The sequence below is a fragment of the Dendronephthya gigantea genome, unplaced genomic scaffold (genome assembly GCF_004324835.1).
Source record: "Dendronephthya gigantea isolate DGI-Jeju-01 unplaced genomic scaffold, DenGig_1.0 000288F, whole genome shotgun sequence".
NCBI lineage: Eukaryota > Metazoa > Cnidaria > Anthozoa > Malacalcyonacea > Nephtheidae > Dendronephthya > Dendronephthya gigantea.
In genome coordinates, this window is record NW_021163298.1 from 19,453 (window position 1) to 30,465 (window position 11,013).

At 37.2% G+C, this 11,013-nt stretch overlaps 3 protein-coding genes across 3 annotated transcripts; all 3 read right to left on the bottom strand.

Moving 5' to 3' along the window:
• Nucleotides 1-300: 300 nt before the first annotated feature.
• LOC114541405 (coadhesin-like) lies at nucleotides 301-2,667 on the bottom strand. The gene is made up of 6 exons (XM_028561328.1): nucleotides 2,366-2,667; nucleotides 2,056-2,232; nucleotides 1,692-1,868; nucleotides 1,247-1,420; nucleotides 977-1,084; nucleotides 301-819 (listed from the first exon to the last, which is right to left on the bottom strand). The coding sequence occupies exons 1-4, from the start codon at nucleotides 2,562-2,564 to the stop codon at nucleotides 1,380-1,382; spliced, it is 594 nt and encodes a 197-aa protein (XP_028417129.1). The 5' UTR covers nucleotides 2,565-2,667; the 3' UTR covers nucleotides 301-819; nucleotides 977-1,084; nucleotides 1,247-1,379.
• A 2,781-nt stretch (nucleotides 2,668-5,448) lies between these two features.
• Nucleotides 5,449-6,973, bottom strand: LOC114541404. Its single transcript, XM_028561327.1, has 4 exons — nucleotides 6,937-6,973; nucleotides 6,541-6,714; nucleotides 6,268-6,375; nucleotides 5,449-6,108 (listed from the first exon to the last, which is right to left on the bottom strand). The coding sequence occupies exons 1-4, from the start codon at nucleotides 6,971-6,973 to the stop codon at nucleotides 5,582-5,584; spliced, it is 846 nt and encodes a 281-aa protein (XP_028417128.1). The 3' UTR covers nucleotides 5,449-5,581.
• On the bottom strand, nucleotides 6,970-10,427 carry LOC114541397 (coadhesin-like). Its single transcript, XM_028561323.1, has 7 exons — nucleotides 9,962-10,427; nucleotides 9,851-9,875; nucleotides 8,210-8,676; nucleotides 7,960-7,995; nucleotides 7,603-7,845; nucleotides 7,293-7,469; nucleotides 6,970-7,112 (listed from the first exon to the last, which is right to left on the bottom strand). The coding sequence occupies exons 1-7, from the start codon at nucleotides 10,017-10,019 to the stop codon at nucleotides 6,970-6,972; spliced, it is 1,149 nt and encodes a 382-aa protein (XP_028417124.1). The 5' UTR covers nucleotides 10,020-10,427.
• Between the last annotated feature and the right edge of the window lie 586 nt (nucleotides 10,428-11,013).

Consider the following 11,013-nt stretch of genomic DNA (forward strand, 5'->3'; position numbering starts at 1 on the left):
TGTTTCCATTCTTCATACAATAAAAATATGAACGACCATGCCATCAAACAGCACTGACTAAAATTGAATACTTCATTAAACACAATTAAAATGTTAGCAAAGGTTTTAAATAGCTCCGAAATTGTTATCGTTAAGCTTCATAATTATTCGTTTCGGTTGGAGAATAAAAGTGACTTTATTGATTATCGATATATGATATTCAAAAAAAAATCTATTGGTTTCTTTTCTAACAACAAATTTTCCCAGAAGCAAAATAAACCCCCTTTAGACTAGGAGCAACGTTTTCAATATTTCATGCAATTTCAGTCGTTGAAGAAGTCTTCCCTTGACACTGAGCTATAACCACTGGAGGTCTTTCAGGTGTATCATAAGTTGAATCATTTGTCTCCATTCTTTTGGCCGAGTCTTCCTGCGCAGTATTCTCCAACTTGTCGTACGGAACAAAAATTTGTCTGACACGTTGCATACCATCATAAACATGGTGACCATCCTCATCAACATTCCCCCACGCATTTCTTAGCCAACCAATAGCTAATGGTCGGAAAAACTGAAGTCTATCATACCATGAGCTTTGCGATAACCCTGTATTGACGTAATCTCCTTCGTGGTTTATAACACCACGTATGTGGCCTGGAATCGGGTCTCCATCTGTTGTCAAGTTTTGATAAACAACACCAGTACCAGTCTCTTGTGACGTACTCGCCCTTTCATTAGAAGGAACAAGACTTATACAGGGAAGTAGTTCGCCGTTTTCGCGAGGCTGATGTTGACCAAGGATTTGTTGAGAAGAAAATTTCACAATAGCGTAAAACGGAATTCCTAAATAGTGAATTGAAATAAAGACACGATATTGTTATACAAAAATTGAGAAATTGATAAGCGGTTTGGTTTGGCGATCATGAATGATTACCATGCCAGGAATTATCATTAAAATATTGATATGAAGACTATACGGAAATTGTCACCTTAATCTCACCTCTTTTTCCACGTCGTTTGCGACGAATGTAAAGATAGCTTAGGATTACGACGACAATCACAAATGTGGCAGCAACGATGAAACTAATCGTCTTGGTGTGGGAAACAACTGAAATATATTGATAAGTACAAAATATTATTACCTTAAATATTATTAGGAAGTAAATATTAGTAAGTATTATCAATAAATGCTGACAAATAATATTGGCGCAGTTCAATTCAAACTCTATTTGATATTGCAAGATACTCAGCACTCCACGTACGTTCTTACCCTGGCAAGCTTTCTTTGCGCACAGTCGATTTTCATGATCCGTTCCCTGCTTACTGCAGTTTCCACCATATTTTCCCGGGGGGTTATCACAGGATCGAATCCAGATTTCAACACCCTGACCACACGTAGCACTTCATGGCGACAATTTTGTCCAGTTGCCATAGTTACCATCAACTAAAAGTATAAATGTTCTTTGTGTCAATTTTGTGATCCTCAAATGATATCAACAGATCGTGCATTCTTATGTTGATCAATCTAGAACGGATTTAGCTATTCTGCGTCAACAAAAAAAATTTAGTTTTTAGTTGATTTCTGTATTGATATCGGATGATAAAAAATAATCTTTTTAAAGAAAACCCGTCGGAAGAACAGTTTGGAGAAAGACAAACTATCCTTGGTTATGTTTATGAACGATCAAAGTTAATTTAATGACTTTAATCCTCACCTGGACATGGTTTTTTGGCGCACTTCGTTAACCTCATTGACTTCCCCAGTTCACTGCAGTTACTGCCTCCGTATTTTGGTTCTGGATTATTGCAAGTACGTCGCCATATTTCAGTTCCATTACCACACGAAACATTGCAAGGAGAATTCAAACTCCAGTTGCTATAACCACCATCAACTAGAAATATGAGAAGAATGATACTGAAATATCTTCTCTCACGTGTACCTGTAATTCATTTGCGAAATATGTAAGTTTGAAGTAAAATCGTTTATAAAACGTCTAATAGAGATTTGTTCGTACTGCTGGCTTCTATCTTGTTGACCATCTTGTGACAGACCCCTCAAGAAAGAGATAGCTAGCTTACCAGGACATGGTGTTGTCTGACATGGTCTGTGCTCAATAGCCTCTCCTAGATGACTACAGTTTGTTCCATCAAACTTTGGCTCAGGATTGTTGCAATTTCGTGTCCATGTTTCAAAACCTTCACCACAAGTTACATTACACGGACTGCTCAATGACCAGTTGCCATAATTACCATGAACTAGTAAAACATTGAAGTTTGTTCAAGAATTGAGACTTTGATGAATACTTTCCTGCATGTTTATTTTCCTGGAAATGGTTCCAGATGACGCTCCAGTTCAAAGATAATTCAAGATTGTTTATGATTATCATACCTGGTGTACATTTAGGGATATCACAGTACTCCCATCTCTTGTTCCTATCTGTAGTAAAACACCAAGGTCGCTGTCCCGAGTTTTTGGGATTGCGACAGTAATTCTTCGCGTTGTTTAATTCTGGATACATGGTGTTCATGGTATGACGATGAGGACATTGTTCTGTCCATGACTGACATGGAATACCTGAGGCTGTCATTGATATGTTCCCATGGTAACTGCTTCCGTTTAAGTACAAACAATCCGTGTGAAAGATATGATAGTTTAATCTCTTTCCTGCTTAAATACAAAAAAAATATTACCGAGGCAGCTCGATGCGGAACAGTTTTTCAACAGTTTTTTCTTTGGCAAAATTTAAAGTTGAATCGTACCTAAAATTGTTGTCCATTCAGGAGATGAAATTGCAGCTAGAAAAAAAAGATCCTTAGTGGATTTTGAGTAGAGTTTTGTCGAGTAAAGATGTACTAGGTTTGTCGAATGATTTTCTAAGAGTAAATTTAATATTTTAGAAAATATTTTAGAAAGTTGAAGTGGTTGCAACACCCGAACTTTGCATCTGGTTCCACCCCTCGTATTACCTGTAGAATTTTCAAGATCACTGTACCAGCATTCTGGGGACTCACCAGCATTTCTGTAAGGCTGTAGTTCGCAAAGGACGCGCCTCTTTGACCCGGGAAATGGATGTCGAAGAACATAAACCTTTGTTATAAAATCCCATACTTTTTTTCTACATTACGCATAAGATTAAGACAAGTTTTACGACAAATTGCTTGATTTTTATATTCGCTCCTGGTTCCCTCACAACTAGGAAAATAATGATGACAAATGAATTCCGTATAGGCATGCATACACTTCGTCGCGGTGTCATTCTCCACATGAAGAAGGCTCCTTATTTTTTCCACACCTAACCTAACCATTTGATCGTACCCTTTATTGGCATCATTATTGAACCACCTTTGTCGATCAGGCGATCTGTATATGAAGTCTGACAAAGTGATGTCATGATTTTGACAAAATGGGCGGGAGAAATTTACCAAAGGATAACATCCACTTGATTTGAGTAATGATGGCTCAGCTTCGGCAGGAGTACACGATCTAAAATGAAGGGAGAGATATGTAAGATTGCAAAAGACGACATCTTACCCGTTCCTCTTATGGAGATAGTTTTCTGTAAGAAATGAATCCAAAGACATGACAAGTCTCTTGGCGTATTCCGGGCGATTATTTGACTTTATCATAGATGTCACGTGCAATATATTTGGTAGTGAAATCGTCGCCAAAATCAGTAGAACAACCAGCAATGCTGATAAAACTGAAGAATTTTTTTGGAAATGCTGTACACAAACTTGTGCACTTTGTTAACTGCCCACATGCGTTCGTTTAAAGGTTTCTCAATGATCACCAGTATTATGGATATTTCAAATGATGTGAACAGTTTTTTTTCAGAACCAAACTGATCCTCAAGTGTACAATGTCCTCAAAGTAAATTAGAACTACAAATATATGCATGCAGCAACCCCTCGCCATTTCAACAAAACATCTAATGCCCCGTTGCCACATAGCCGGATTCAAGTGTATCCAACCAACTGTTTTGTAGTAGAATAATGTCTAAAATCTTTCGTGTCACCTTCAGTGATGCGTCACCCAAGATTAGAGATTGCGAGAAAGATGTTTTATTTGGTCTGTCTTGAAGATGGATTTCATAAGAAGTGGCGCGGCGAAGGATAGGGATAACCTCCCCCTTAATGGTTCCCCAGAATGAGCTTTCAGATTTTCCGAAGTTTCATGCGATGATAAGAGGGGTATAACAAGTTCACTGAAGAAAAGAGAGAATAAATTTAATTCTGAATGATGAACTGTTTGCCGGCGGCGTCACTCCATTGACATCAAATGAACCACATGCTCTACTCTCTTATCAAAGATTTGTATCATGCATAAAACGAAGCGTCATGGAACAGAATAAGGCTGGCCGTACCGAAACTGTAATTGTGTATTGATTTCCTAGAAGCTCTTATCAGCTTCTCAAACCGAGAAGATGCTAAGATACCATCTCGAAACGAAAGTAGTTTGTGGCAGCTCAAATTCAGCCTTGGAGACTTTCAGTACTAAAAAACTCATGCACGTATGTATATTCTGCTTTCGATTCTACTCTGTTTTGCGGAAGTCATGAAGTCTGCCGTTTAACCTCTTCGTTTACTGGTATCACTGGTATGAAGTTAAAGTGTCAAATCTATCAGCATTGGTTGTGGCGTTCTTGTGATCTTAGCAGTGACATTGCTCAGGTTATTCACTTTACCTGTTTCCATGTTGAAGATGTTGATCATCTATAACAAATAAGACAAAAACTAGGTAAAGCTCTTCGCGTAATCCGCGATATTAAATGACCTCATAAATTACCACGGATGTTACCTGCAATAATTGGTCGTGAAATCGTCGCTAAAATCAGTAGAACGACAGAAATATTCATGAAATTAACTATTCTCTTCGCACTGAAATTCACAGGCAATCTAATGAGAGCGTGCAAATATTTGTGACATATCTGCTCAATTGTGTTAGTTCCGAGGTTTTCAAATGACTTCATGTTAGATTATGATTATTTCAAAAATGTAAACAGTTCTATTTTAAAAATATTCTCATTCTCAAGGCTACAACTTCCTCAAAGCAAATTACAAAAGATTTCTTTAAATGGCATTTAAAGGAAGCAGCCGAGCATGTTTAATTGGAGCCAAAATTTCCTCATCGAAATGGAGTCAAAGTTCCTGCTCAGCGAAGACAGTAACTTGTTACTTTATTCAGTTTGAAATACAGAACTTATAAATATATTTTTTTACGAAGACAATGACAATAATTCAGAAAATAAATGCGATTTCATACAATAAAAATATGAACGACCATGCCATCAAACAGCACTGACTAAAATTGAATACTTTACTAAACACAATTATAATGTTAGCAAAGGTTTTAAATAGCTCCGAAATTGTTATCGTTAAGCTTCATAATTATTTTGTTTTGGTTGGAGAATAAAAGTGACTTTATTGATTATCGATATATGATATATGATATATAAACAATGCTTCAAACTAGTAAAATAATTAGAAAAGGCACAACTAAAGAGATAAAGTGATTGGTTTCTTTTCTAACAACAAATTTTCCCAGTTATTGCTGAAGCAAAATAAACCCCTCTTAGACTAGGAGCAACGTTTTTATTTCAATATTTCATGCAATTTCAGTCGTTGAAGAAGTCTTCCCTTGACACTGAGCTATGACCACTGGAGGTCTTTCAGGTGTATCATAAGTTGAATAATTTGTCTCCATTCTTTTGGCCGAGTCTTCCTGCGCAGTATTTCCCAACTTGTCGTACGGAACAAAAATTTGTCTGACACGTTGCATACCATCATAAACATGGTGACCATCCTCGTCAACATTCCCCCACGCATTTCGTAGCCAACCAATAGCTAATGGTCGTAAAAACTGAAGTCTATCATACCATGAGCTTTGCGATAACCCTGTATTGACGTAATCTCCTTCGTGGTTTACAACACCACGTGAGTGGCCTGGAATCGGGTCTCCATCAGTTGTCAAGTTTTGATAAAAAACACCAGTACCAGTCTCTTGTGACGTACTCGCCCTTTCATTAGAAGGAACAAGACTTATACAGGGGAGTAGTTCGCCGTTTTCGCGAGGCTGATGTTGACCAAGGATTTGTTGAGAAGAAAATTTCACAATAGCGTAAAACGGAATTCCTAAATAGTGAATTGAAATGAAGACACGATATTGTTATACAAAAATTGAGAAATTGATAAGCAGTTTGGTTTGGCGATGTCATGAATGATTACCATGCCAGGAATTATCATTAAAATATTGATATGAAGACTATACCGAAATTGTCACCTTAATCTCACCTCTTTTTCCACGTCGTTTGCGACGAATGAAAAGATAGCTTAGGATTACGACGACAATCACAAATGTAGCAGCAACGATGAAACCAATCGTCTTGGTGTGGGAAACAACTGAAATATATTGATAAGTATAAAATATTATTACCTTAAAAATTATTAGGAAGTAAATATTAGTAAGCATTATCAATAAATGCTGACAAATAATATTGGCGCAGTTTAATTCAAACTCTGTTTGATATTGCAAGATACGTGGATACACTCCACGTACATTCTTACCCTGGCAAGCTTTCTTTGCGCACAGTCGAATTTCATGATCCGTTCCCTGCTTACTGCAGTTTCCACCATATTTTCCCGGGGGGTTATCACAGGATCGTATCCAGATTTCAACGCCCTGACCACACGTGGCACTACATGGCGACAATTTTGTCCAGTTACCATAGTTTCCATCAACTAAAAGTGAAATGTTCGTAGCGTCAATTTTGTGATCCTCAAATGATATCAATTTAGTGATCCTCAAATGATATCTTAGGGTGATCAATCTAGAACTGATTTAGCTATTCTGCGTCAACAAAAAGAATTTAGTCTTTCGTCGATTTCTGTAGGGAGGACGACAAACTATCCTTGGTTATGTTTATAAATGATCGAAGTTAGTTTAATGACTTTAATCCTCACCTGGACATGGTTTTTTGGCGCACTTCGTTAACTTCATTGACTTCCCAGTTCACTGCAGTTACTGCCTCCGTATTTTGGTTCTGGATTATCACAAGTACGTCGCCATATTTCAGTTCCATTACCACACGAAACATTGCAAGGAGCATCCAAACTCCAGTTGCTATAACCACCGTCAACTAGAAATATGAGAAGAATGATACTAAAATACCTTTTCTCGCGTGTCACCTGTGATTACGAAATAAGTTGAAGTAACATCCTTTATAAAACGTCTAATAGAGATTTGTTCGTACTGCTTGCTTCTATCTTGTTGACCATCTTGTGACAGACCCCTCAAAAAAAAGAGATAGCTAGCTTACCAGGACATGGTGTTGTCTGACATGGTCTGTACTCAATAGCCTCTCCTAGATGACTACAGTTTGTTCCATCAAACTTTGGCTCAGGATTGTTGCAATTTCGTGTCCATGTTTCAAAACCTTCACCACAAGTTACATTACACGGACTGCTCAATGACCAGTTGCCATAATTACCATGAACTATTAAAACATTGAAGTTTGTTCAGGCATAGAGACTTTGATGGATACTTTCCTGAATGTTTATTTTCCTGGAAATGGTTCTAGAGGACGCTTCATTTCTGAGATAATTCAAGATTGTTTATGATTATCATACCTGGGGTACATTTAGGGATATCACAGTACTCCCACCTCTTGTTCCTATCTGTAGTAAAACACCAAGGTCGCTGTCCTGAGTTCTTGGGATTGCGACAGTAATTTTTGGCGTTGTTTAATTCTGGATACATGGTGTTCATGGTATGACGATGAGGACATTGTTCTGTCCATGACTGACATGGAATACCTGAGGCCGTCACTGATATGTTCCCATGGTAACTGCTTCCGTTTAAGTACAAACAATCTGTGTAAAAGATATGATAGTTTAATCTCTTTCTTACTTAAATACAAAAAAAATAATTAGCGAGGCAGCTCGAATTGTTAAAAAAAACTGGCAAGTTTTGAAGTCGAATCGTACCTAAAATTGGCGTCCTTTGAGGAGATGGGATTGCAACTAGAAAAAAAAATCGTTAGAGGAGTTTAAGTAGAGTTTGTTGAGTAAAGATGTAGGTTTGTTGAACAATTTTCTTAGTGTAAAAAGTGTTTAGATTTAATAAAGCGTTTTAGGAAGTTGAAGTAGTTGCACCACATGAACTTTGCATCTGGTGCCACCCCTGGTTTTACCTGTAGAATTTTCAAGATCACTGTACCAGCATTCTGGGACTCACCAGCATTTCTGTAAGGCTGTAGTTCGCAAAGGACGCGTTTCTTCGACTGCTGATCAGGATGTTTATGGGTATAAGCTTTTGCAAAGTAATCCCAAATTTCACCACATATACGAATAATATTGAGACAAGTCTCTCGACAAATCGTCTGCTCCTTATACACCGCCCGGGTCGCCTCGCAACTCGGAAAATAATAATGACAAAGGAGTGGCACTGAAGCATGTACGCACTTTATCACCATGTCGTTGTCCACTTTAAAGAATCTGCTCATTTTTGGTACACCAAGCCTGACATATCGATCGTACTCCCTATTGAGATAATCATTGTACCATCTTTGCTTATAAGGCGTCTCGTATATGTAGTCTGACAAAATGACTCCATGATTTTGACAGAAAGGCCGGGTGAAATTCATCAAAGGATAACATCCACTTGGGTTGAGTGTTGGCTCATCTTCGGCGGGAATACACGTCCTAGAATGCAACATAAACATTAAAGCAACCTTAAAGAAAAATCCTCTTTAAAGGAAAATAATAAACTTTTTTGTTCCGCATTTAACCACAAAATAATTGTACCCAACTAACTCAAGCTCTATCAACTAACATTGTCATCTGATCTTGGTCGATCGAGTTAAAAATGTTGACATTTTTATTGCTCGTTGTGCTATTGTTCCTGTTTACGTTGGTTAAATTTTGGACTTTAAATACCCTAGCGAAATGAATAAGCATTCGGTGTATAGTAAAGTAAACAAACATTGCCATAAATACCAGCCGTAATGAACACTTTCACAGTTTTACTGCGACGAAATCGACGCATTTATTTTGAATATATAACCAAAACGAACAGAAGGGTTATGGTGCTTATAGTTTTCTATCCAATTACAAGAAAAAATGGGTTTATATGTTGTTTCTGGTCAAAGTCGTCTAAGAATGCGCTTAGGCGCAAACTATTGTAATATCTGTTCCTCTGCACTTGACGTCACAAATTTATTTTCGCATAAATTAGCAAACGAGTCTTTTTTCAAGATGGCGGACGACTGTCAAAAGTTTTCAAAAATATCTAAGGAACTAAACGCGATGGTCAAGTAAAAATAGGAAATTAAGTATTCCATACACATGTTTAATTGATAGCAAGAATAAAAAAAATTATTGCCAATGTCCTTTAAGGGCCTGTTTATATGATCCCGCCCAGCCGGGACGGGACAGTTTCCGAGATCCCGCTTGTAATACAAACACTAATTAGTGTTTATATGACCACTTTTCCATCCCGCCTAGGCGGGATCCCGGCACTTCTTGCCGGGATTCCGCTTAGACGGGACAAGAAATTGCCATATAAATACTCCATCCCGCTTAGCCGGGATGATTCGCGATTAACATACATTAGGAGCATGTGTATATATTGGCATATTCGTTTTCTACAATAAAACATGCCGTCGAAGGAACCTGCACTACAAAATGAACTCCATATAAACACGCCATCCCGCCTAGGCGAGTTTCCCGGCTATCAACATCCCGTCCCGGCTATAGACGGGATCATATAAACAGGCCTTAAATCTGTAAATCTTCATCAAATAGTTCAGCACAATATATACAATTCCGTGATTTCTTGAACAAAAAGCAAGAGATATTGTAAACGAAAACTTCATACCTGTTCCCGTCATGAAGATGTTTATCTGTAAGAAATGAGGCGAAAAAAATATAGTTTCTTTACGTATTCCGTGACTAAATTGACTGATTTAACAAAATTGTAGATATATACCTGCGATATTTGGTCGTGAAATCGTCGCTAAGATCAGTAGGACACTAGAAATATTCATTTTCTCCCGAATTTCTGCCCACAAATCTGTCCAAATATGTTGGGTTGATTCAGATTTCTTATGATTTATTATAAGTAGTTCAAGTGATTTAAACAGTTCTGTTATAGAAACATTCTTATCTTTTCGTGTACTGCGACTTCCTCATTGCAATTATAAACGATTTCCTTCACTGACAGCTGATTAGGAGGGCAGCCAGGTATGTGTCATTGGAACGAGGAATTCATGGAATATGGAAGCAAAGGTAGTGCTTACCATGCAAAGAGCGTTAGTTCTATCATATAAGTTTGAAATGCAGGAGCTATAGTCTTACTCCGCGATTTCAAATTGATAGGATATATACGATCGTCAAATTATGCAAATTTTCTCCCACTCGGAGATGACTTGAGTGTGGTGTCGTATGTCAAAATCGCATGATGTAAGATATGTAACATATATTTATGTAACATATATATATATATGATATGTAACATATATTTATGTAACATATATATAATGATATGTAGTAACATATATATAATGATATGTAACATATTTAGTCAATTTAGCCAATTTAGTCATGCTATGCAAATTTTATGTTATTATCAGTATAGTTGAGGTATTCCGGCAGTAAATAACTAAAGGTTCACAAGCGAAGAGCAAAGTCTACAAGTTAAAGTAAAGTTCTGAGTTATTAGGAAAAAAATGTAAGTCGTCTTTTCTATTTGTATTTAGTTATTGTAAGGTTTGAGTTACACTATATTAATTTAGGTTTATGTATTTTGTTTTATTTAGTCAAACCACGTTGAACTTCAGTTTCACGTTTCACGATTTGCATATCGTCAATTTCGGGTTAAAATATATTTACAGATTATGTACGAGTTTATTATCTATTATTGTCGTTACCATTGGCAAAAGTGTATCTACCCATTCTACGTGCGTTTTGGATTGTTTTCCCGGCATCAATTGTGCTCACACGTAATCACTGTTTGCGTTCGATGGTGTTAGAGCTTAGAGT